This window comes from Danio rerio, chromosome 7 (genome assembly GCF_052040795.2).
Source record: "Danio rerio strain M-AB ecotype USA chromosome 7, GRCz13ab, whole genome shotgun sequence".
In the NCBI taxonomy this organism is placed as follows: domain Eukaryota; kingdom Metazoa; phylum Chordata; class Actinopteri; order Cypriniformes; family Danionidae; genus Danio; species Danio rerio.
This window is the reverse complement of record NC_141027.1, coordinates 15,882,742-15,909,585: the sequence shown is the minus strand read 5'-3', so window position 1 is coordinate 15,909,585 and position 26,844 is coordinate 15,882,742. Positions and strand designations below refer to the sequence as shown.

Here is a 26,844-nt window from a genome sequence, read left to right as displayed (position 1 = left end):
TTTTTACAGTTCAGTTTAAGCGATCTTCATGTTTACAGTTGCGCTCCCTTCGCAGTGCACTTTGAAAACATTGATGTCATTTAGAACACAGCTGAGCGGAACTCCAAAGCTAGTATATTTTTTACAGTCATTGCTTGAAAGCTTGTGAAAACAAAAAACATATCATACGTTAATGCTTTTATTTTATAGTAGGTTATTTTTTAAGAAATGTAGCCTACTGTATATGACATGGACCTGTTGATCAGAACATTTCGGCAATGGTTTGCATGTCAAATGATAAAAGTAGACTTTAAAAAAAAAAAAGTAATAAATAAACAATATCCTACTTATTAATAATAATATTTATAATAATAATCATTATCATCAATATCAATATTATTATCAAAGTAGGATTTTTTTCATTTCCTAATAATTAATAAATATTATATATATTTTTCTTAATAAATAGCCTCATTATTTATTTATTTATTTATTTATTTAGATGATTTATATATGATATCAGAATACTTTTGTAAGTGATTTTATGCTGAGGAATACCAATATTATTGGGAACATTACATATTGTAAAGGAAACATTAGCCCTATACAGTATCTGCCGTTTACATACTGTATATTTCAATTAATATGGAAAGTGAGTGAATGTTTTTACCAAAACTAATATTGGATTTTAAATGCAATAATATTTAATTAATTAAATAATATAAATAATTTGCACAAAGAAATTATGGGGTTCTTTTCTAAAAAGTTGTTACTTCTACTCGTTTAGAGCATCATTATGGGCATTTTACGTTATAACTTGGTTCAAGCGACAGAGAAACCACAAGTTTTTGTAAACACTTGTCTCTACATCGTTCTTTTCCCATATGATGCATCATACCATAGTTCAGCCGCGAGTTACATTGTTGTTTGGGAAACGCACCCCAGATCTGTTGATTTAAGAAGTCTTGATTTGAATGTGCCTAATGTTGGAGCACATGGGTGAATGTCTCGGCTGTGTATTTAAATTGTGGCGGTTCCTTTATTTTCATTCTGACTTGTTGCACATGCGAGTGATGTATCTCTGTAAATCAATAGCATTTAGCTACTCGCCTTGTTCGCCTTTTGGTACCTTTTAGTTGTGCCAGGTACCCTTTGCAAAGAGTACCCCAAAAAAAATTGGTGCGATACGGTTCGCTTTGCGTTTGACAGTGGAAACGGCCATTAAAGCGTACCCAACTGAACTGAACCGTACCTTACCACTCAGTGGAAATGAGACATTATTTGGTTGTTACCAACACCCAGGGAAAATTCCAAGTCAACGACACCTATAGAAATACGTTTTCTGAGAAATATGGTGCCGTGTTCAATACTTATTTTCCCCGCTGTATCTAAAAATTCTTAAATCAAGAAGCATTTTCTTGATAGGCAAAAAATATTGTCTTGTTTTCAGAAATAATATGCCAAACATAAGTGAGTTTCTCCTTTAAACAAGCTAAATAATCTACCAATGGGGTAAGAAAAGTAATCTTATGTCAAAACATATTTTGCTTACCCAATTTACTCCACGGCAAGTTAATGAATTTATTTATTTAAATTATCATTAGATCCGTTTACGTTTATAATATTTCGACTTTAATTTCAATTGACGTGACCTCTACTTGACATTGAGGAGAGATCTATTAGTAATGTAAAAATACACAAATTATTCAGTTGTGCCTTAGAAACAATTTGACATGAAATAATGCATTCATGAGGCGGTTATGGTTTTTATACAGACATTAATGTTTCATAGCCTCATTTTTATGATTAAACATGTCTGTTTCACTGCTTGCAGTTCAAAGATGGCATTGTTTTCATTCCAAATTGATAGTTGTATTGTGAGTATATTGTCTTGGCTGTTTGATAACATAATGTTAAAATTGTGCTTTTTAGTAATCCTCTTAAAGGAACAGTTTACTCAAAATAATAATAATCAACTCACCATTTGCTTACTGTATACTCACAAGTGGTCCCAAAGCTCTGAGTTTTTTATTCTGTTGAATACAAACTAAGATGTTTTGAAGATGAGACAACAAACCACACATCACTGGAAAGCATATGTAAGTACACCCCTCACAAATCTCTCTTTTAAATTCATATATTTAATAGGAAGCTATACAATATTATATTTGTGCATATGCATTAGATTAGTCAGCACTGAAGCCAAATCTGGAGCTTATCTAACAAAATAACTAACGATAACGATCCAAAAACTAGTACAGCCAAATGTATATGTTATAGAAAAATATTAAATACAAATTTTAAAAAGAGTAAAAATTAAGAGAAGCAAAAAAAATGAAAAATTTAGTTAAATTTTGTAGGTTGTAATGTTTTTTTGTTTTTTTTGGCAATACTTTGCTTGAATTTAATTGTATCATCTTTCACTTTCTAAATATGTTTGTTGACTAAAATATTATTTTAATAAATATATCTGTTTAGTAAATCTGTTTTGTTTAAATGCATCAAAATACATTGCTTATATTTACAGAAAAATGGATACACTGAAAAAAAGTGTTGCATGCAGAACTGTTGCAAACAATTTATTTGTGTTGAATTTAAACAAACAAATTAAGTTTAATAATGTCAGACCAAATAAATAGTTTACAACCACTTAACATAAAAAATTGAGTAAATCCAAGGAATCATCTTTAAATATTTTTTTCAGTGTACAAATATTCATTTTCAAAATGGGGTGTACTCAGTTATGCTGAGTACTGAACACTGTATACACTGGTTTTACACAATCATTTTGTATTGAGAGAACATGGAGTTAACATAACTTGTAAGTTTTTACAAATATGAGCGGATTTAACATAAAACAATTAAGTTGTCTTGAAAAACCAACAATTGTGTTGTTACAGCTCATTTTAAATAAGTCGTTTGAACAAGCATCATTATTTGAGTGTACACTGTAAAAAACGCTGGGTTCCACACAATTCCTTTATGTTGTCCCAACACAAATGTAATCATTTTTTTTTATTCATTTAAGTGGGTTAACCAAAAAACAATTAATTTGTCCTGTCCTGTTGTTTCAGCTCATTTTAAATAAGAAGCTTGAACAAACAGTAAACATCATTATTTGAGTGTATCTCTATCCTAAAAGTACAGACTTTTCTTGTGTTCCAGGGTCACAAATTTTTATTTGTCATTAATATTTGCAGGACACATTATTGTCCATTTTTATCTTTGAACCATTTATTTTAAAAGTGGAACCTAATAGTTTTGTCCAAATTCTTGTGGTCGAACAACGACCATTTTCACTTTCCTGCTGTATTTGCCTATTTGAATCCCCATCCAGCATCAGGGCAGTCCCAGATCCCCTGAAATCCTTCCATAGGAAACTTTTTTTTTTTTTGCATGTCTGTCTGGTTGGGCTCCTGCTGAGGCAGCAAGTCAAGCAAAATAACTCATTCTGCCACACAATGGCTTCATCTCTGCCTGCATATCTACCCCTCTGTCTCTATCTCTCTCTCTATCTCCCTCTCTCACTCTCTCTCTTCTTCTTTTAGACGGCTGTAACTCCAGCACAACATGAGCTGGCTGTGCTGAATGGCTAGGCCTTTGCCTTTGTGTGTGTGTTTGGGTTGTGTGGATTTGGCTCGTGCTTTAGTTTAGCAGATCTGTCCTGTTATGAGGTTTGTGGAGAGATTCTGAAGAGCTGATGGGTTTTTAAATGACTAATATGGTTAATTATTCTTTCATTCATTTTCTTTTCGGCTTAGTCCCTTTATTAGTCTGGGGTAGCCACAGCGGAATGAACCGCCAACTTATCCCGCATATGTTTTACCCAGTGGATGCCCTTTCAGCTACAACCCATCACTGGGGTTGTCAATTATTTATCATATAAAAGAGTCAGATTTATTCTTGGTTTAAAATGAGCCTGTTCTGTTGAACTGGCCTGCATCTATTTGATCAGAAATACAGTGACATTGTGAAATGTTTTTATAGTTTACAATTACTCTTTTTTTTTATTATTATTATTTAGTTTAAAATTAAATATTTTTGTTGTTTAGTGCTGTATTTAAATGCAGCTCTACACAAAATGTTTGGCCAGAGAAGAAATGGTTGTGCCCTACTGAGCCTAGTTTCTATCGAGGTTTTTTCCTTCACTTTCGTTAATTGGTGAAGTTTGTTTCTCCTGTCGCTACTGACTTGCTTGGTTTGGGACTTGTGAAGCTGCTCATTGGTGGATTTGCTCTTCAGTGTTTGGACTTTCAGCAGTGAAAATTGAATCACACTGAACTGAACTGACACAGATTCAGTTTACTATAATTTCTTTGTTAAGCTGCTTTGACTTTTGCTTTGTAAAAGTGCTATAGAAATAAAGATAAATTGAATTGAGTTGTATTTTTCGCATCTTTGATTCAGTCCTTAGTGACACATGATCTTTCAGAAATTATTTTAATATTATGACTTTCTTTTCTATAGTGTTGTTATTATTGGTACAGAAGGATTGAAGTGTATATTAATATTTTTAGCTTGAATAAAAGTTTTTTTTGTACTGTCGTCTTGGCCAGGACTTTCTAGAAAAAGTGATTGTTGTTTATCTTTCTTGGCAAAAAAAAGTATCCCTTAAATATAAAATTTATATAACTAAACCTAAGAGAAAGTAAAAGGCTTATTAAAAAATACTAATGAATATAACAATCAAATTGCTACAACTTTAAAATAAACTGGTTGCTGGTTCCAGTCATGGCTGGGCCAGCTGGCGGTTCTATGTGGAGTTTGCATGTTCTCCTCGTGTTCGAGTGGGTTTCCTTCGGTTTCCCCCACAGTAAAAAGACATGCGCTATAGGTGAATTGAATAAGCTAAATTGGCTGTAGTGTATGTGTGTGAATGAGAGTGTATAAAACATATGCCGATATAGTTTGTGGTTCATTCCGCTGTGGTGACTCCTGATAAATAAGGGACTGAGCCGAAAGTAAAATGAATAAAGATTATCAAAATTAAGACTAAAGTAAAACTCACTAAAACTATATAATCCTGCTGTTGTTGATATGCTGATAATAATAATAATATTAATAATAATAATTATTATTATTATTATTATTATTATTATTAATAATAATATTATTATTAAATAGTACAAAAAATCTAATTAAAAAGAAAAAAACTCAAACTTAAACCTTAAATCTAAAAAAAAAAATGCAATGCATGAAATGGTTAATTATTTTTTTAAATGAACAAAAAAAAACACTTTAGGCAAATTAACAGAACATAATGTATTTCCAATTCTATAGCATGCGTAAGTTGTCAATTAATATCACTTGTTCAAATGTAGTTTCACTTTAACATGAATCTCATGAAGTTCATCCAAGTTTTGCAATTGAATCCTTTGAAAAAAAATCAGCAAACAAATATACTGTACAAAATGTTTTAATAGTTTCACAAAATACATTTAGAAAGCTTTTAAATAAAGTTAAATTGAAATATCTGCAAGACAGGGTAGACCTTTTCATTTTCCAAAGCATTGCTCTGACACACACACAAAAATAAACATTACAAGTGTTCATGTTTCAGGTACACACACACAAAAAAAAAACGCAGAATTCCAGAAATGTCAACATGTTATTAAAATCACAAACGGTTGTCGATCATAAATAAAGAACTGCGTGATTAAGCCGCAGCCGAAATATAGTCGAAGCCAGTGTACTAGAATGTAAAACCACTTTTTATATCCTTTACAAAATGTCGCAACACAAGACTAACGATAAAAAAGAGAGAGAAGATTAAGATCGTTGTGTAACCGATGAAATACAAAGGCTTTGGTCTGTTTTTACAATCAACAATGGTTAAAGTCTGATATGTACTTGTAAACAACTGCCAAACACGAATGTTGTTTTTTTATTTGATTATTTTCAACTCTATCAAGCATTTGTTTGTTTTTTTATCGTAATTATTGGAATTATATATTTCTAGTCTCACCGAAGGACACTATAATACAACTAGACCTAATAGACAACTTGTACCTGACCTAAAGAAATGTATTTCCTTTTTTTTTTTTTCTTTAAAACTGATGCATGAAAATTTATATAAAACGTTTTGTTCCAGGGGGGCAATAAAAATGAGAATATATTTTCTTTCCGCAATGATTCCAGGAGGGAAAACAAATACTTACAATTGGACAGAAGCAAAATGGATGACTTGGAGTCTACCGTACTTAACGTTTTCATTCCTGTGACGTCACAATTATAAACGATCCATCACCAATTAATATTCTCAGCTCCAAAACTTCATACATTGTCATAAAGTACTCGTTAATTTACACAATGGCTGTTGTTCCTTTTTAGATACAAGAGTATTTCGTCGACTGAATCGGTTTTGGGTTGCCAAGTGAAAACATCTAGTCGTTGCTTCCTCGTGGTATGTTTCTCTTCCGCTGGATTGATATGGGCCTGAATGAAGTCCATAATCCTGATATCAGCCGGAAAAAAAACAGTCCTAATATATTGTGCTAAATGAACCAACATATAGTGTCCTCCACTAATATTAGCACCCTTGGTAAATATGAGCAGAGAAAGCTGTGAAAAAAGATGTTTTTAATGTTTAAGATTTGAATTGTTTACTCAGAATATTAGCAACGATTTCTGCTTAGAGTTTACTTTTTGATGAGGGTGAAAGCCGTAGAATTCGTGGTGACGTAGGTGGCGTCAGATTGTATTTTTGAAGACTTTCTTGTCCACGTTCTCTCTCACTTATTGTCAGCGTTTTTCAAAACATTTTTCAGCATTCATTCGCAATCGATTTTGCACTAGCCATGAGCAGAGTAAACATGCAAAATCACTCCCTGACAGTAGATGGCGCTTAACGAAAAACTAAAATACTCTGGAACACAATGTGTGCTCACCTTGACTGTTTTGTGCTTGGGTGTTTTACTGTACCTTAAATAAATCGCATTGGTCAACCAATGTTTTTAATATGGCACATCAAACTAAAAAAATGAACCAGAGGCATTTATTATTTTAAATTATGCTTTAATGTCTTAAATTTTGTGCGTTGGTGTGCACGCTTACATTGGAGCAGTTTGTTTAGTCACGAGGCATTTATTTAATCACGTAGCATGATAAACGTTATCGAAAATCATTGTTTTAGACGTTTTCTAGCAATTATACCCAAGAGTTTTTTACTGGCAATAAGCCAGGTCAATGTGCAATATCACTCCCTGACAGTAGATGGCGAAACGAAAAAGCAAAAATACTCCGGTACACAATGTGTGCTCGTCCTGTCTGTTATGTGCCTTAGGTGTTTTTTACTGGAACTTCAGTAAATCTCATTGGTCGACCAGTTTTAAATATAGCGCGTCAAACTAAAATACAAATAAGAAAGAGACATTTGTTATTTTAAATTATGCTTTTATGTCTTAAACTTTATGCGTTGGTGTGCACGCTCACATTAGAGCGGTTTGTTTAGTCATGAGGCATTTATTTAATCACGAAGCATGATAACCGTTAGCGAAAAACATTGTTTTAGAGGTTTTCTGGCGATTAAACCCTAGCAATTTTCACTGGCAATAAACCAAGTCATGCGCAAAATCACTCCCTGACAGTAGATGGCACTTAACGAAAAAAAAAAATACTCTGGTACACAATGTGTGCTCGCCTGGACTGTTTTGAGCTTGAGCACCACCAAGTGGTGTTTTACTGTAATTTCAGCAGCATAGTAAACCGTTTTAACGTGGCACATCAAACCAATAAATTATTATTTTTTAAGTTTTTATGCCTTTTATGAGTTTTACGCATTGGTGTGCACACTCGCATTGATGCCGTTTGTTTAGTCATAAGGTGTTGAATGTTAGCCATATGTGTGAGCTTTCAAAAAAAGACGCTTTTATGCCTGATGTTTGTTGTTTTGGTGTGCATGATCACATTGGTGCCCTTTATTTAGTCATGAGGTGTTAAACATTGGCGATTAAGTGCGGTAAAAACTTCCATTGTGTGAACAGGCCTTTAGGACCAGAAACTGATTCTTGACGATTTTTTGGTGAACCGAGTGCATTTGAGACAGTGGGAAAACATCCACTTCCAAGCTAATTCATAATCATTTCCAGTTAACTGAAACATATTACTTATTTCTTTGACGGTGAAAATGTTTGTTGTTGTTTTTTTTTAGTGTTTTTGACTTTTTTTATAGACACTTTCCATTTCGTGAATCTTTGCCACAAATCACAGCTCAGTTTTTTTGGTTTTAATCATTATAATGAACGTCTTTTTCAGTGTGGCTTTTGTTTATTGATTAAACAGTTGCCCAGTGATATGTAAGTATCATTGGGCATAGAAGTTAAAAAAAAAAGTGTTGAGAGGTGCCAATAATTTTGCACGTGATAAAACGGTTTACAATGAGATATTTTTTGTTCATATTTTGAACAAAATGGACAAAAGGTTTAACAACAAAGACTATTTATCATAGACTGCTCATATTTACCAAGGGTGCCAATATTAGAGAACACCATTGTATTTTATGGGCTGCTCTCTTTACATATAAATGCTGATGTACAAGTACAAAAAAAAAAATGAGTTGGAAAAATGTGGATGTCGCAGAGGTCGCTTGTTTTTGTTCCATTAAAGTCTCTCCATTTTTTTTTTTTAGAAGTTCTGGGAGTGTGAAAAGAGCTCGCGCCTCATCCTCATGACAGTTTGTTTGAGTCTGTGTGCGGAAATACTGTGCAGACGCGTCCAGCTTCTCGCTCAGTCTCTGTGCGCTCAAGTCAAAGGGCGAAGTAGCTCTTTTCTTTACTGTAATCTTGACCAGTATTGAGACATGTCAGGCTCAGTTCCGGGGACTTGGACAGGGACAGACACTCCAGGAGAGATGAGTCCTGGAAATACAGACACCATAAAGGTCAGAAACAAGCCTTGCGCTTCGGGGTTAAGCATGAATCTGGATTGAATATGACAATTTTGTGTTTTTCTTAAAGAATGATTGAATTTTTGGTGCTCTTGAACAAATATGATGAATATAGATGATGTTAAAAAAATAAATACACAAAATGGGTGACAATAAACAATGTCATGCATATAAAATTACTCAGAATGATCGGGTTTTACATATACAGATGCAAATGAACATTTGTATAAATGTATGCATAAAGAATACCATTCAAAAGTTTGGTCTTTTAGGTGCTCACGAAGGAATTTATTTCATTAAAGTGCAGTTTCAATTTTTACACTTTTTTTTTTTTTGGTTGATATCTGTTTCAATTTTGAATTGCTATTTTGGCTAACAATATTAAACCTTTCAGGCATGAGTTTTAAATACTCCAGCAGACCCTCCTGCGTGAGGTTTTTTTTTTTTTTGTGATCGTTACTTACAATCCATTGTGTTCTAAAGTTCTCATGGTGGCACGTTAAGTTTATCACGTGACTCACCAGCCCATTGATTTTTGTATATATTGTATTTTGTTTCTCTTTGCCATTTTCCATAAATATTGACAAATGTTCTAATTATATTGTGAAATTTCTGATACTCCGATTCTCAAACATGTGATAGAACATATATTTTGTCTTATAAACAGCTTAATAATGACCATATTGTTTGTTATATAACGAGTAATGGGCGCCGCCGCTGTTGCTAGAAGGGATACAGCTGCGATCGGAAGTTAACAAGAAGTATATGTGTTATTTATTAAATTATGCATTAATTTTATTTCATTAGCTATATGGGATACAGCTGAGAGTACTCACGTCAACATAGCATGATTTTTGTGACACTGTACAATAAAAATTATGTTTACATTACCATGAGGGTTGGGTTTAGGGTTGAGGTAGGGGTAGACGCTAATAAAATACAATAAATCCATAGTTTAATATTAATACTTACTAAAATTATTTATAATTTTCTGTCTAAATACATGAAGGTAAGCAACTGTTTGTGTGGTAGAGGAATAGAGCAAATTTCTAGTAACATAAACACTGTGTATCAAGGCACATCGTCCAGTTTTATTGAATAATAATTATTATTGCCGTCTTCATCGACGTCCGCATGTACTTTACAAACCTTAAATGGTATGTTTTGCTCGTAGTTATGTGTATTTAAATGTCTGAAACTTATAATAAATGTTTTTTGTTTGAAAGCACGGATAAATTGTGATTTATGACTAGCGCTGTGCAACTCTTTCTGTGCCCAAGTGCACACCTTCAGATTTGAATTTGAGCAGTTGACGACATGCGCTCTGAATGTTCTAATCACACCGGTGTGATTGTACACTTCAAGAACCAGCCAAGGCTGATCACACGTGTGTGATTGTACGTGTGAAAGGGTTAAAATATTATTACAATTATAATGAATGGTTTCATATTTTAAAATGTATTTTTTGGGATTCATTTTTTGGCCATTTTTGATTTTAATAAACTGTTAACTAAATCGGTATTAATAAATATTTTTACAATTTCTTAAAAAAATTTTTTTAAATACATTTTAAAGTAAAACTCTTTAAAAGCATGACATGCCTGACTGATGTTAGTTTTAATTAAAAGAGCATTGTCCGATACTGATATTGACTAATAAAGTACTTTTGACATGCTGAAATTGAAATATTGTGACAGTCTTCTAAGAAAAGCTCGTACAACATACTTTTTTAATCGGATTTAACTATATACCAATATCAATATTTGAACTGTTTTAAATATTGTAAAATATAATTTCTTGGTTTAAAAAATAACTATTTCAACAGTACCGATATCAGTAACATTCAAAAATTACGTGTTCCTTTATCCCTCTTTCATTAAGATACATCACTGTTTTGGGTATAGTATAGTAGCTAGTTTACGTTTAACATGGATTGTATCAATGTACCATTCACCAGACCAATATTATGTTTATTATTTTAAATAATCTATTAATAATTCATTGTAACATTATAACTATTTAATAAAATTTTAACAAATATACATTTTTAAAAAAATTTATATTAGTTTAAAACATCATAAAAGTCTTTACTGTTGCTTTAAACAAAAACCAAAGTGACCCCAAACTTTTGAACGCTACCAAAAATGCAGTATTTGTCCCCCAGGCGAGTTTGTTTAGCCCACAGTGAGCGTGTTCTGCCTACCTGTGGAAGCGGTGCCAGAAGTGGCCATAGTTTGGCTGTTCATGTGTGCCTGCATGTGAGGGGGGGTGTAAGTGTCGAAGCTTCGCCCGTTCACTGACGGACTGCTGGGCAGCATGCAGGAATAGGAAGATGTCTGGCTTGGCTATAAGAAACAAGAATATACTGATATAAGCAATAACGCTTTGGAAATATCTAGATTTAAACCACAGAGGATTTAAGAGCTGGATTTTTATGATGGAATGGGAGACATTTAAAGGGAGAGTTCACCCGAAAATGTATTCATCCTTTACTTGCCTTTGAGTGCTTTGAGTTTCATCTTTGCTAATCAACACAATAGAAATATAATATAATAGAAATTGACTTCCATAATTGTTTTTCCTACTATAAAGTTACTAGCAAGGTTTCCATTCAAAAATGCGGATTCAATTTATGCACAAAACTAAAATATCCAGCCTGATCTTATGAGGAGACATAACTATTGTACGTTTTGTCAGTTTAGTCGCTCTTTCGTATGAATTCATGCGTCATTTATTCATTCATTCATTCATGATTTTTAAAAGTAGGCGTGGCACCAAAATCCCACCCCTAAACCAAACCGTCATTGGCTGATGAGCAAATTGTACTAAACTATACGAATAAGATCGTACACATTCATACAAATTAGCTGCTAAATCAAAAAGTTACAATTTCCCGTGAGATAGCATTGGAATATACAGCCTAATGTCACAAGGACACATAACTATTTTACGTTTTGTCAGTTTAGTGGCTAATTCGTAGAAGTTCAGTTCTATGAAAATGTAGGATGCACCAAACCTAACTGCGTCATTGAAGGATGAGCAAGTCATACTAAATTGTACAAATAAGATTGTACAAAATTCAAATAAATTAGCTGCTAGATCAAAAAGTTACAAATTCCAGTGAGATAGCATTAAAATATCTAGCCTGATCTCACGAGGACACATAGCTATTTTACGTTTTGTATGTTTAGTGGCTAATTCATAGAAGTTCAGTAGTATGAAAATGTACTATGTCTTAAAGTGCGCTTGGTTTCAAACCCAACCATTAAACCCAACTGCGCCATTTGGGTATGAACAAATCATACTCAACTGTACGAATGAGATCATACAATTTAGCCGCTAAATCAAAAAGTTACGAATTGCAGTCTGATCTCATGAGTACACATAACTATTTTACTTTTGTAAGTTTAGTGTCTGATTTGTAAAAATTAATTTGAGTTAAGTCGTATGAAAATGTACGATGTCTAAAAGTGAGCATGGTACCAAACCCCACTGCTAAACCCAACTGCATCATAGGGGGTTGAACAAATCATTCTAAACTGTACGAATGAGATCATACAAATTTATACAAATTAACCGCTAAATCAAAAAGTTATGAATTGCCATGAGATAGCGTTGGAATATCCATGCGGATCTCACGAGGAAATGTAACTATTTTACGTTTCGTCAGCTTAGTGGTTAATTCGGATGAGTTCAGTCCTATGAAATTGTAGGATTTTTTAAAAGTAGGCATGGTACCAAACCCAACTGCGTCATTGCAGGATGAACAAGTTGTACTAAATTGTACGAATGAGATTGCCCAAATTCATACAAATTAGCTGCTATATCAAAAAGTTATGAATGGTGTGAGATAGCATTATAATATCCAACCTGATCTCACGAGGAAATGAAACAATTTTACGTTTTGAAACTATTTTACGCTTTGTATTTTCCGTCAAGTTTTGAACCTATTTTACGTTTAAAATGAAACTATTTTACATTTTACGAATTGCTCACTAGTTCAGTGACTAATTCATACAAAAATGTATGATTTTTTAAAAGAAGGTGTGGCAACAAACCCAACCAAACTCAACCGCGTCATTGGGGGATGAGCAAGTTGTACTAATTTTATAAATGATATTGTACAAATGAGTCGCTATATCAAAAAGTTATGAATTGCCATGAGATAGTGTTGGAATATTTATTCTGATCTCTTAAGGAAATGTAATTATTTTACATTTTGTCAGCTTAGTGGCTAATTCATACAAAAATGTATAATTTTTTTTAAAAAAAGGCGTGTCAACAAACCCTACGCCTAAAGCTAACTGCATCATTGGAGAATGAGCAAGTGGTACTACATTGTACGAATGACCTCGTACAAATTCATACAAATTAGCAGCTAATTAAAAAAGTTACGAATTGCCAAGAGATAGCATTGGAATATTGCATAAAACGTTTGCGAATAAAGCAGTTTTAATTTAAAGAGTCAACAAAATCGTCACTTCCTTATAAACTGGCGGCAATTATAAAAAAGAAAGATTTACTGTGATAGTAGAAGCTACTGTGAGCCTTTTTTTCCAATATATTAAACTATTTCCCCCTCAGAAAATGAAACACAATAATCATGCTGTGTTTTTGAAGGCGTTAGCCGCTCTTTGGGAAGATAATAATACCAAACCACTTTGAGGACAGACTTTAGCTGAGGGATTTTAAACCAATTGACCAAAACAACTTTACAATGTGGTCGGTTCACTGATCTCTTCATTAATGCCATCCCATTTTGACCATTTTTGTTATCACATGACTTTATGTGTACGCTGGAATTTATTCAGTAAATGTGTTTCCATCTTAGTTCATGCACATTTTTTCTTTTTCGGAAAAAAGTTATCCTACTCTGTTGTCCGCATTAAGCATGTTTATGTGATCATTTAAAATATAATAGGTGGATGGTAAACATACCAGCTTACAAACATTCTACAAAATATCTTCTTTCGTGTTTAACAGAAGCAACTAAAAAACCGGCAAGTGGACAGTGAGTGAGTAATTGAAGACTGAATGTAAATTGTTTGGGTGAACTGTCTCTTTAAGGAAACATCACGCACACACAGACACACACACACAAATATACACACACACAAGGCATGTTAATTGAGTTTTTAAAGGAAAGTGAGGAGATGAGTGTTGGAAACTGGACTCACTTGCATAGGCAGGTTGTTGGCCATAGTGAAGCTGGGCATTGGGGGTAAACCCGTGTATGTGTTGGTCAGAGCTGTGTCTGGTCTGCCCAGCATTGAGCCTGTCGTGAAGGACACTGGAAAACACCAAACACCACATTTTGCTTTAGATAGTGGATTGTGATGTCAAAAATTAAACATATTCTCATGGAATAAGAACTAAATTTGTTGAAGTGAATCTTTCAAAAGGTAATTTAATCTAAAAACAAAATGGCGTAAAATTACTTTTACTCTAAAGCTGTAAAGCATACTACAGTGGTCTTGTTTTACCGTGACAATGAGTTGACAAGCAGCAGTTAAATTAAATGTTAAATGAAGGACAAAAACTGTTCAACATACTGCAGTGACCTTGTTTTATATGCAACCAAACTATATACAGTTGTCAAAATCATTAGCTTTCCTGTTTTATTTTTATTTATTTTTTTATTTTATTATTATTTTTTTTTAGTTTTCAAATATATCCAAAATGGTGTTTAAGAGAGCAGGGAATTTTTCACACTATTTCCTATTATTTATTTATAATTAAATAAATAAAATGAAATAATAGTAAAAGAATAATACAATTTAAAAATTTAAATAGAAAATAAAACATTTAAGCAAAAAACAAAAATACTAAAACAACAATATTTTAAAAATATAAAAATGCGAATATAAACATAAATACAATTCATTTGATTTCAAGTTACAACAAACATTTTTAGTGTTTGAAGTGTTTTTGTTTGTTTTAAATTAGTTTTTTGATTTAGTTGACTTTAATAACCCTGGTTGTAACCACTGTGTGTATCCATTACTGCAGTCCTCATATGTGCCCCAGCAGTGTTGTGTTATGCTGTCCTGTGTTGTGTTGTGTTCTGTTTGTTGGGTGTTTCCCAATATTGAGTTATGGCTTGAAGGGCCTCCACTGCATAAAACATATGCTGGAATAGCAGGTGGCTCATTCCGCTGTGGCAACCTCTGAAACAGAGACTGAGCCGAAGGAAATTATATGTATTGTGTTGTGTTGTGTTGTGTTGTGTTGTGTTGTGTTGTGTTGTGTATAGTGTTGTGTTGGAATATGCTGGAGTAGTTGGTGGTTCACCTCTGAAATAGAGACTAAGCCGAAGGAAAATGAATTAATTAATATGTTGTGTTGTGTTTTGTTTTGTTGTGTTGTGTTGTGTTGTAATATGCTGGAATAGTTGGTAGTTCACCTCTGAAATAGAGACTAAGCCGAAGGAAAATGAAATAATTAATGTGTTGTGTTGTGTTGTGGTTTACCAGGTGTGGTGGGTTGTGGGATGGCCTGATAGACGCTGGTGTTGAAGCTGCTGCTGATGGGAATGTGACTGGAGGAGTTGCTGGCTTGTCGTCTCTGGTTCCTCAGTTTCTCCTCTCTCCTCCACTTGGCTCTTCTGTTTGAAAACCAGACCTGCAGACACAGATAAAGTTAGCCAAAGATATAAACACAACAATATTTGCAAAATTCAACTATTAACTCATTCTCACCTGTATTCTTGCTTCCGGGAGGTCAATTTTTGCCGCAAGTCTCTCTCTTGCGAAAACGTCTGGATAGTGTGTTCTTTCAAACTCTGAAAGGAGATGCGCAACTGGGTTATTTTTTTTTAAAGGTGAGACACTGCAGGTGAACAGGGTAAAAAAACAAATGTAATAGTTTTTATCAAACTTCCCCAGTTCTTTAATTACATTAAGAATTGCAAGCTTCCTTTGTATTAGAAGTGTTCTAAAATGGAGTGTTAAAATATGCAAATAAGGCATTCTTTCGTTAAATCTGAATTCAGATCACTCCAATATATCATCCATAATTAAGGAAACACTACACTACACATTAAAGGGCTAAATGTCTGATCTCAACTGTTTATTTAGCTATATTCCAAAGAAATTTTAAACTTAAACAACGTAGCAAATATATATCTTAAAAATATCTTGAAGGAGCTAATAATTTGAACCTTAAAAATGATTCTGTAAAAATTCAAAACTGCTTTTATTCTAGCCGAAATAAAACAAATAAGACTCTCTCCAGAAGAAAAAATATTATCAGACATACTGTGAAAATTTCCTTGCTCTGTTAAACATCATTTGGCAAATATTTAAAAAAGACTAAATAAAAAATGAACAGGGGGGCTAATAATTCTGACTTCAACTGTTTATATATATATATATATATATATATATATATATATATATATATATATATATATATAAATAGTTATATATACATACAAATAAAGTTGTGGACGTTCACCTTTCTCAAGCGCCTCGATCTGCTCCTGCGTGAAGGACGTTCTGTTTCTCTGCAGTTTTCTTTTCAGCTGCAGACGCATTTGAGTCTCGTCAGAGTCCTCGCCGTTTGAGCTGATGGAGTTTGTGTTTTCACCACCGTTGTCCTGTTGCTGGCAACCGTCTGCAAAAATATAACATATATAGTTGCAAGATCGGGCAGACTTCTCACACCAAGTTGCATGTGGTATTGTTACTTTAGTTTAACTTAAATCTAAAACAAAACTTAAAAAGAAATAAATGGCAACTAGATTGCTTTATTTTTTCCGGTTTATTTTTATGTTTTATTATTATTACATCTCACTTTACAGTAAAGCTCCATTAGTTAATGATTTTTAATGCATTTACTATCATGAACACATAATAAACAATACATTTAGTACACTATTTATTCATCTTTTTTAAAAATACAGTCATTTGTTATTAGTTCTTGTTAACTCACAGCACATTAACCTATGCTAACAAGCATCGCTTTGGACTTTAATAATAAATGAAGATTAATAAATGCTGTAATGAAAGTATTGTTGATTGTTTGTTGATGTTAGTAAATAGATAAACTAACTAGTGCAACCTCATTGTAAAATGTATGTAACCAAATATATATTTATCTTCAATTAAACAAAAATGCCCAAGTTAACTAAAACAACCCTGCTGTGAATACACTTTTGGACAAGCAATGTCAGCTTTATCTGCACAGTTGTGTAACAAAGTCCCAAAAGAAACGCATTGAATCATCCTCCAGCCTCCTTGGATGTTTTCATACACGCCACACACATAATGTATAGGGGATTCTTAGCACTATTCAGCATATGGGTGTCCCGGGACCCATTGAGGTGACCACCAACACTTGAATAGAGAGCTGCTTTTCTCCATGACACAATAGCACCAGAAGAAAGAGGGCAACCATTAAACTGCCTCAAACTCTCCCGAAAACAACAGAAAGAGGCGTGCAGAGCTCAGCTTTGTCCCGCACAAGCATCTAGTCAACAGCGCTTTGAGTTCAGTGTGTTAACCTCCTCACACCACTGTCATTAATCAAACAAACCTGTTAAACGCCGCTTAGGATTTATACCTTCAACAGGAGATGACCAGCGAAAGACCTTTGCTTTGCTTTTGCATGGCTCGGAAAAGACTGTCTAATCAGAAGCTATTTATTATCGACGCTGGTTAAATGCAGTAGTTAAACTAAATGGGGGGAAACGCAAGTTTTAAAGGGCGCATTTCACTGCAAAACTAGATGCTGTTGAATTTCTTTAATCAATTTAAGAAAAATGTTCATTACACAATTATACACATGCATGGAAACCACACCTTAAAAAGCAATTAGTTACTTTACTTTAAAACTTTAATTAATTTTTATAATTGTGAACATAGATCATTTACTTAATTTTAAGGCAACGATTGATTAAGTAAAGTCAACTAATCACTTCAAAAGCAGCAGGTTTATTTTTTAAGTAGTCAACTAATCACTTTAAATCCAAATGACCAATTTAAAAGCAACAGGCTTACCTTTTTAAAAGTAAAGTCAACTAATTGCTTTTAAAGCAATGGGCTTATTCATCTTTTTGAAGCAAAGTCAACTAATTGCAATGGGTTCACCTATTTATTTAGTTTTTTAAGTAAAATTAACTTTTCAATCAGCTTTTAAAGCAACAGGCTTACTTGCTTCTTAAAAGTTAAGACAACTAATCACATTTAAAGTCAACTAATTCCTTTAACAGCAATGCACTAATTCACCTTTTTAAAGCAAAGTCAATTAATCGCTTTTAAAATAAAAGAAGTGCTTTTATTGTTAACTAATCGCTTTAAAAGGAACTGCTTTGCTCACTTTTATTAAGCAAAGTCTACTTATTGCAGTGGGTTCATCCAGTTTTTTAAATTAATGTCAACTAATCACTTTTAAAGTTAACTAATTCCTTTAATAGCAACAGGCTAACTCACCTTTTTTAAACCAAAGTCAACTAATCACTTCTAAGATCAAGTTATTGCTTTTATAGTCAACTAATCGCTTTAAAGTCAACTAATTGCTTTAAAGTCAACTAATCGCGTTCAAAGTCAACTAATCGCTTTCAATATCAAGTAATTGCTTTTCATGTCAACTAATCACTTTTTTTAAAAGCAACGTACTAACTAATAAGTCTTACAACGTAAGTCAACTAATCACTTTTAAAATCAAGTAATTGCTTTTATGATCAACCAATCACTTTCAAAGTCAGCTAATTGCTCTAATGGCAACTAATCGCTTTCAATGTCAAGTGATCGCTTTATTTTTTTTTAAGTAGTGCACTAACTCACCTTTTTAAACCAAAGTCAACTAATTGCTCTAATGGCTACTAATCTCTTTCAAAGTCAACTAATGGCTTTTAATGTCAACTAATCATTTTTTTCTAAAGCACAGCACCAACTCACCTTTTTAAAGCAAGAGCAACTAATTGCTTTTAAAATGAAGTAATTTTTTTCCGAACTCAACCAATTGTTTCCAAAGTCAACTAATCGCTTTCAAAGCCAACTAATTGTTTCAAAGTCAACTAATCGTCTTTTTATATCAACTAATTGCTTTTTTTTCTAAAGCAGTGGACTAACTCATCTTTTTTACTATGAGTTTTCTCACTTTATAAGTAAAGTCAATAATCCTCTTTAAAAGCAACCGTTTTACTGTGACTGATGTTTTTGTGACTTTATTTCTGCCTCTTCTTTTTGTTAAGACTCTATTCTTCTCTTTTTTCAAAACTCAATTGCATGATACAGACCTGCAATTCTGAAGGAAAAAGTCTCATTCTAATGTTTTATGTGAAAGAAGAGATTTGTGAGATAATTTTTTAATAAATTCTGTTATGAAAAGGAATGCATAAAACATCTATTTTCTTATTTAATATTAAAGTTTTCAACTATCATTTATGATTCTGCGATGCGGGATTCAGTGAAGGATTCGTCAACCTGATTAGAAACAAACTATTCATCAACTCAACTTTTTTTTTTCCATTGTCTCCTCAAAGCAAAAGCCTGTGCATGTTCTCTTTCCACATCCTCTAATGAGCAATTACAGAGAGACAGAGCTGTGCCTGTCACAAATTCCTGCATGTGACAGAAACTTCTTTTGTCCCGGGACGCGCAGTGCTTTTCTCTCACTCCGCATGGGGCTGAAATGATGTAGATGGAGGGGGCAGGTGGAAACGCATGGACACCTCCACCGAAAACTCTCTTCCTAGTCACGCAGATCCAGGAGCCACACAGAAGCCGTATTGAAATGAGCGATTATTAATTAATTAGCACTAACACCTCCCCATCATTAATGAGTAGCATTTTCTCATCACACTATGTCAATGGCACGCTATTCTTCAAAAAGTGTATATTAATCTAATGTGTCTCTGGATGGACTGGAATGTACATTTAATGACTGCAAGAAATTTTCTTTATGTATCCTATAGCCCATTTTTTAATTAAGCAATATAATTACATTTTTGAATAGTTAAAATTGTGTGCATTATAATTATTAGTCCACAATATTTTTGAGGCATTTATTAGTATATATACAGTAAGGTCTGAATTATTATTAGGTTAACTAGGCAGGTTATGGTAATTAGGCAAGTTATTGTATAACAATGGTTTGTTCTGTAGACTATTGAGAAAAAAAAGAGCTTAAGGGGTTAATAATTTTGACCTTAAAATGGTGTTTAAAAAAATTACAAACTGCTTTTATTCTAGCCAAAATAAAACTAATAAGACTTTCTCCAGAAGAAAAAATAATATCAGAACATACTGTGAAAATTTCTTTGCTCAGTTAAACATCATTTGGGAAATATTTAAAAAAGAAAAACCAAATCAAAGGGGGGCTAATAATTCTGACTTCATCTGTATATTCAAAAGTAAAAGTTGTATTTATTAACATTAACATACTGTGTGCCAGTATAAACAAAGAACAGGTATATTGTTATACATGAATACTCGCTTTGACTATAGATATAAATTAGAAAGATTAATGAATGCTTAATTAAAAATCTATTGGTCATCTTTACTTACTATTAGTCGTGTTTACCATTAATATCGTGAATTTTAATAATAAAATACAGTAGTGCTTATGTTTAATTATAAATTAATTTTCTATACTTATTATTATACTGTACTATATAGTGATAGATGTATATTATTATTTATTAATAATTATATAGGTAATTAAAAGTTTTAAATGCTCATTTTTTACATTGCTTAATTTATTCCATTGTAAAACAAAAGTATAAGTATTTTTCCATATTAAATTAGTTGTTTAATTATTACTGTCTTTATTGATGCAGATATTTAGTTTTGAATGTTTGTTTATAATATTCATTCATTCATTCATTTTCCTTTATAGTCCATTTATTCATCAGGTGTTGCCACAGCCGAACAATCCACCAACTTATCCAGCATATGTTTTACAAAGTGGATGCCCTTCCAGCTGCAATCCAGTACTGGGAAATTGTTTATAATAATGTTTAATTAATAAAACTTTAGCTTTTAATCCAAACAATAATAATTGTAATCTAATAACAATAATTTTAATATAATAGTAAATGCTGAAATAAACAATAAAATACATTAATAAATTATTAAGAATGACCTAAACAGATGTTTAAGAGTAATAATATTATTAACACTTCCATCAGTTATAATCCTGGACCATTTACTATGATTCTTAAAGGATCATTCAACATTTATTAATATCATTACTCTTATTAACAAAAAAATTTTATATATTATTAGTACTAAGTGTTTATTTATTTTCTCAATTTTTTTTTTTCTGCAGTTGTTGTGTTGCCTTTTTAGGTGTTCTGGATGTTTGGGTGATGCTGTTATTATCGTAATCCTGCTGATGACAGTGATGCTCTTATTGCTTTTATAGGCTGGCTGTCTCACCTTGATTTGGTTGTCCTGGCACAGACGTACCAGGGTACCATCCCGGACGAGTCCCCCACGTGCCGCTCTGCCCGTTGAGCATTCTCAGCTTGTCGTACATGCCATCTGCACCCATCTGTTGCTTTTCGCTAGCCAGGTTGCGTAGCACTCGGTTTATCGACGACACCTGAAAGGTAAAAAGAAGAGCGTCAGTTTAACGCTGCTAATCTCAGCCATGAAAAAATAGCATTGAATTACCAATAAAGTGCTATCACTGTCAAATTAAATGATCATTAAGTTAAAATATGAATATTAACTTTCATAAATCATCTTTTTTTGTGGATTGAATCATTTTAAAAATGTTTGATGAGTCATGAAAATGACAAAAAAAGTCATTAAAAATTGTCAATTTAGCATTTATCAAAACTCTTCATATATTAACTTATTAAAGTAAGTGCCATTCTTATTTTTTAAGCCATATGTAATGTAAATTAAAGGGATGGTTCACCCCAAAATAAACATCCTGACATTTTCTTAATTTTGACTTGTCCTAAACCATTTTTGTTTGTTGAACAGAATAGAAGATATTTTGAAGAATGTTGGAAACTGGTAACCATTGACTTTCATAGTAGGAAAAGACAAATAGTATGGAAGTTAGTAGTTACAGGTTTTCAACCTTCTTCAAAATATCTTCTTTTATGATCAACAGAACAAACAAAACTCTAACTTGTTTGGTTGAGTAAATAATGGCAAAATAATTTTTTGGGGTGAACTATCCCTTTAAAAATGACTTAAGGTTTATCTGATTCAACTTTAAAATTTAAGCCAATAGCTAAATATTAAGGGATAGTTCACCCAAAATAAACATTCTGACATTATTTACTTAACCTTGACTTGTCTCAAACCATTTTTGATTGTCGAACAGAAAAGAAGATATTTTGAAGAATGTTGGAAACTGGTTACCATTGACTTTTATAGTAGGAAAAACAAATAGTATGGAAGTCAGTGGTTTCCAAAGTTTTTCAAAATATGTTCTTTTGTGTTCAACAGAACAAACAAAACTCAACCTTGTTTGGTTGAGTAAACAATGGCAAAGTTCAAATTTTGGGGTGAACTGTCCCTTTAAAATGACTTGAGCTTTATCTGATTCAACATTAAAGGTTAAGTCAAGCACTAAACACTTTTCACAGGGCTCCATCGGTATAATTTCTTGTAATGTGGATAAATTAAAAATAATAATCAGATGTTCTAATGTTGCAAATTGCAGTCAGTGCATCCACCAAAGTATTGATGAAATGATGTAAATGAAGTTTGAATTGCACTCACGCTCGGTATGTTATCGTTGGTGCACACACCCTCCGACAGCAGCCTGTCCCGAATCTCCCAGGCAAATATAGATGGACACTCCCTCTTGTACTGTGCGATTTTGCCCACCACTTCAGGCGTCGCTACTCTGGGCTTGCTGCCTCCGATGGCTCGCGGTCGGATGGAGCCCGTCTCATAATACCTCCCCAGAATCTTGCTCACGCACCCATTCGACACCTGAATGGACAGCAATATACACAATTCACATACATTATTTAAGACTAGAGTGAACTAATGTAATGTACGTCAAACGATTATACGCTTACGTTCTTATTGTCCAGTTGGACTTTTGCATCATCATGGGTCTACGAACACAGAAAATATGCCTTAAAATTGCTAGGATGGTTTCAGGACTAATTAGGGTCACACTTTTTTTGCATTAGTGTCCACCTTTTTTGAATGAGAAACGCATGCTTAAAGGGATAGTTCACACAAAAAGTTTTTACTTGTTCATTTTGAGTTTCTTCTGTTAGAGAGATATTTTGAAGAATGCTAGTTGATTGTACCCATTGACTTTCATAGTATTTTTTCCTACCATCAATAGGAACCTTAAACCAGCATTCATCAAAATATCTTCTATTGTGTTCAACAGAGGAAAGTCACATGGTAATTTAGATTTTTTGGATGAACTACCCCTTTAATCTCTGAATACACTCTTGAAAATAAAGCACATTCACTCAAAAGTCCTAAGAACCATTATAATATTAATATGAAGAACATATTAAAAAAAAACCCTGCAATAAAATACCATCTGTTTCAATGGATGTTAAATGTTCTTCAGGGAACTATCAATGCCAATCCCTTTATTTTGAAGAGTGTGCTTAAAATAATTGTAATTAATTTGGCTTTGCTATAATTTTGCAACATGGTGATTGCATGTGGCCATCTTAACTAGAAGCTGTAAAGCTTGTGGATGTGCGAATGGGCTTCACAAGTCACCTGCAAAATCCTGGAGATGTCGCAGGGTCGCGCTCCGCTGTGTGCGAGTTCGACGATCTTCTGTCTGGTGGAGTCCGGTAACGGTCTGCCGTTCACAAACACCCCGCCAAGCTGGTTGACGCCACTGTGACCTGTGGCACACGGACACAGAACAAATTGGCTCGTCTTTCCCCTCGAAAACATTCCCTCAATAGGTGTCCCATTGTCCAGAATAAAGCTCCACTTCTTGGTGCTTTCCTTTGATCAGCGTTACTGACAAGCCAAGTCAGATTAGAGCATAAAAACTGTTTCTTTTACATCACAATGTCCTTGTTATATAACATAGTGGAATCAGTAACTGTACAATTGCGACAGCAACAAAGGAAACTTATAATTATTTTCTAAATCACTGGTCAGCAATCCAAGCCAAGTTCTGCGTTTGTTAAATTAAGAGTCGTGAATGCTGTTTCACAGCTCGTTGTGCCCTATAAATCAGCAGCAGAATGCTGGAATCAATCGACATGCTCATGAAATGACCTCCGAGTCTGAACATCTCCATTGGAGTGAACTCAAATTCTCATAATCAAATTGTCCTCGAGAGAACAGATCATGCGCCAGTGTTTGGAAACTCTCATTCACACCAGCCTATAACAAATCCCTAATAAATAAGCACGCATCAAACAACCAATTATAGCAAAGCACAGCTTTCCATCAAAATGCAACACAATGAATGGATAGCAGGAAAAGCGCATACCAGTTCGATGTATTTCGATGCCGTGTAGAAGTCCAATGAAAAGTCAATTGAAACAACAGTGAATCCCTATAGGAAAAAATCCTCCCCGGAGTGTGTGTGTATACGTGTGTGTGTGTATCTGCTCTCCTCTCTCGTCTGACTGCAGGAGCCCGAGCTCCTAAGCAATAAATAAGCTCCAAATATAGAAGAAGAAGAGGGGGGAAAATATGATGAGACTCTCTGACATTTGTCTTTAGAATAAAGCTCGCTGCACGTCAAGTTTGAGCTTAATTTCTGGAAATAGGCGGAGGTCGCCTCGGATCATGCATGGAAGGCTCATTGAAAAGATCAGCTGAAGTACTTGTGGCAGGACTGTCACTTTATATGACACTGCTCTGCTTTTGAAAAACGCATCGTCACGACAAATAGTAGCATGATAAAACGACCCTTTCTGTCTGCATTTGGATATCAGACCAAATTGGATTCTGCTCTCGCTGCCTTCAAGGGAGGTTTTATTTCTAGCTACGGGCACGAGGGTAGGGGCGTGCGTGTTTCCAAACATATTAAAACTGACAAAGCCTTTTTTGTTTTTTGTTTAAGTCTGTCATAATGTTTGTTACAAATCCAACATCTGATGCTTTAAGAAATGAAGAGCCTCAAAATTTGAAATATCTCAATACACATTTTCATTTTCCACTGCCTGTTGTCTGATCTCACCCCTAAAGATGAATGGTAATCCAGAATTCAGTTTTTCCTCATTTCACTGGACTAATTTGAATGAACTTGAGCACTGATACCGAACAACAAACGTGTGGTAATCTCTCCAAATCCAGTGGAATAATCCACTGTCATCCTCTCTGTCCTGGATTAGTTGGATTTAATAGACTCATGTTTATCAAATGAATCCATTTCATTGATGTCACCATCACAGAGAAACATGACCTGGCCTGTCATTTTACCGTTCAAAGGTTAAGTCTTAATAATCATATAATTCCCCATGGTGTAGGACTGTTAGATCTGGCCTGGTGGCAGCCTAATGAGACTTGTATTTTATTGCTTCCCTACTAATGTGGAAACATATGTTGTGAATTTTGAGCATCAATCCTAAATCTCCAACAGCATTTACTGGTGCATCAATTTCAATTTAATTGAATTGTGACATTTGTTTTTCCATTTTAATTAATTTTTATACAGTGCTCAGCATAAATAAGTTCACCCCAATATCCATTTCTTAGAGAATATAGCTAATCATTTTATGGGTTTAAACTGTAAATAAATATTAAAACCTAAAAAAATTTAAACTAAATTATATAGTTTTATGTTTCTCTTGATTTTATCCCTGTGTATTAAAACTGTATTTAATATTTTTAACATATTAATTTGGGTGTACTAATTTTTGCTGCATTAGACGAGTCCCTGTTTTTCCTTTGGTACTTGCTAATCTAATCTATATGCACAACTATATTACTGTAAAGCATCCTTTAGAAAATATTTATTTAAAAGAGAAATCTGTGAGGAGTGTACTCGTTTATGCTGAGCATTATACTTCTAAACAATATGTATTTACATTATATAATCCCAAAAAAAATAATTCCAGAAGCATTTATCATATGTCGAACCACATGCATGAACCAAGTGATGCTCTGCCGTTTACAGACGAGCATAACTCGTGTTTTCTTGCCCTCGAGCAAGCACTGAAAACCCTGAAATCAAGTCCTGCAATCATCAAACTATTTCATGTATCCCGTTTCGTGCATTTGCTGTTGCGGCACTGTCAAGTCCTTTGTGGAAGTTGGCAACTATTTTCTGCATTAATACAGCCAGAGCTGCATTTATTTGTTAGTAACTCAAGCAGAAATAAACATCTCCTCCCCCAATCAGCCTTTCTGTTATTTATGCACGGCATATATGCAAAATGCATGTGCATTCGTGTTGGTTTGCTTTTAAATTTCAGTATAACCAACAGAATTGTATTCGTTATAGAAAGAAGCATACATTATGCAGTTGAATTTTTACCGTAATTTGGACTTTCACACATTTTTTGTATATTATTTAATTTTCCGATTAAAAATGCAATGCAAAAATGCCAGTCTCGGACCATGAGTAGTCTTAATAAAATAAAAACAAACACCAATTGAATGAATATTTGTTATTAATAATAAAACACACACATATACACACAAGTTGTCTTAATAAGAATTGCACTTACTGTTTTGCATCATGGACGCCACTCCTGATTCCCACGTGGGTTGGTTATGGTATTCTATTTATGACAGAGAAATAAATGGATTAGTTATTATTATTATTGTTATTATTATTATTATTATTATTATTATTATTATTATTATTATTATTATTATTATTATTATTATTATTATTATTATTATTCCAATGCAGTTTTCCAACAAATGCGGCGTTGGAACAATTTACGGCCAATGTATCCCCTCGCATAATGCGGTCAAATGATGAATTTGCGAATAATCCTTTCTAATGGAATTTCAGCGTTAAAAAAACTTGCCTGGTAACAGAGTTGACTGTCCGTTTATAACAATTTAGCCCTTCATTTGCGTCTGACTATTTAGATCATTCCTAGGATAGAGCAA

At 33.4% G+C, this 26,844-nt stretch overlaps 1 protein-coding gene and 1 long non-coding RNA gene across 28 annotated transcripts in view; one reads left to right on the top strand and one right to left on the bottom strand.

The window, feature by feature from the left end:
• LOC147843062 (uncharacterized) overlaps window positions 1-26,844 on the top strand; it is an 812,539-nt gene that overhangs the window by 546,847 nt on the left and 238,848 nt on the right. The gene's annotated exons all lie outside the window — the stretch shown is intronic.
• pax6b (paired box 6b) overlaps window positions 5,380-26,844 on the bottom strand; it is a 28,966-nt gene continuing 7,501 nt past the window's right edge. For 5 of the 27 annotated variants that reach the window (XM_087259942.1, XM_087259944.1, XM_087259943.1 and 2 more), the window contains 11 exons: window positions 26,760-26,830; window positions 26,451-26,504; window positions 23,530-23,660; window positions 22,552-22,767; window positions 21,247-21,412; window positions 16,319-16,477; window positions 15,562-15,644; window positions 15,334-15,484; window positions 14,041-14,153; window positions 11,067-11,208; window positions 5,380-8,834 (listed from right to left, as the gene is read on the bottom strand). In XM_087259942.1, coding sequence (XP_087116068.1) covers window positions 8,749-8,834; window positions 11,067-11,208; window positions 14,041-14,153; window positions 15,334-15,484; window positions 15,562-15,644; window positions 16,319-16,477; window positions 21,247-21,412; window positions 22,552-22,767; window positions 23,530-23,660; window positions 26,451-26,463 — 1,260 coding nt within the window. In that variant the 5' untranslated portion in view covers window positions 26,464-26,504; window positions 26,760-26,830 and the 3' untranslated portion in view covers window positions 5,380-8,748. 27 annotated transcript variants of the gene reach the window in all.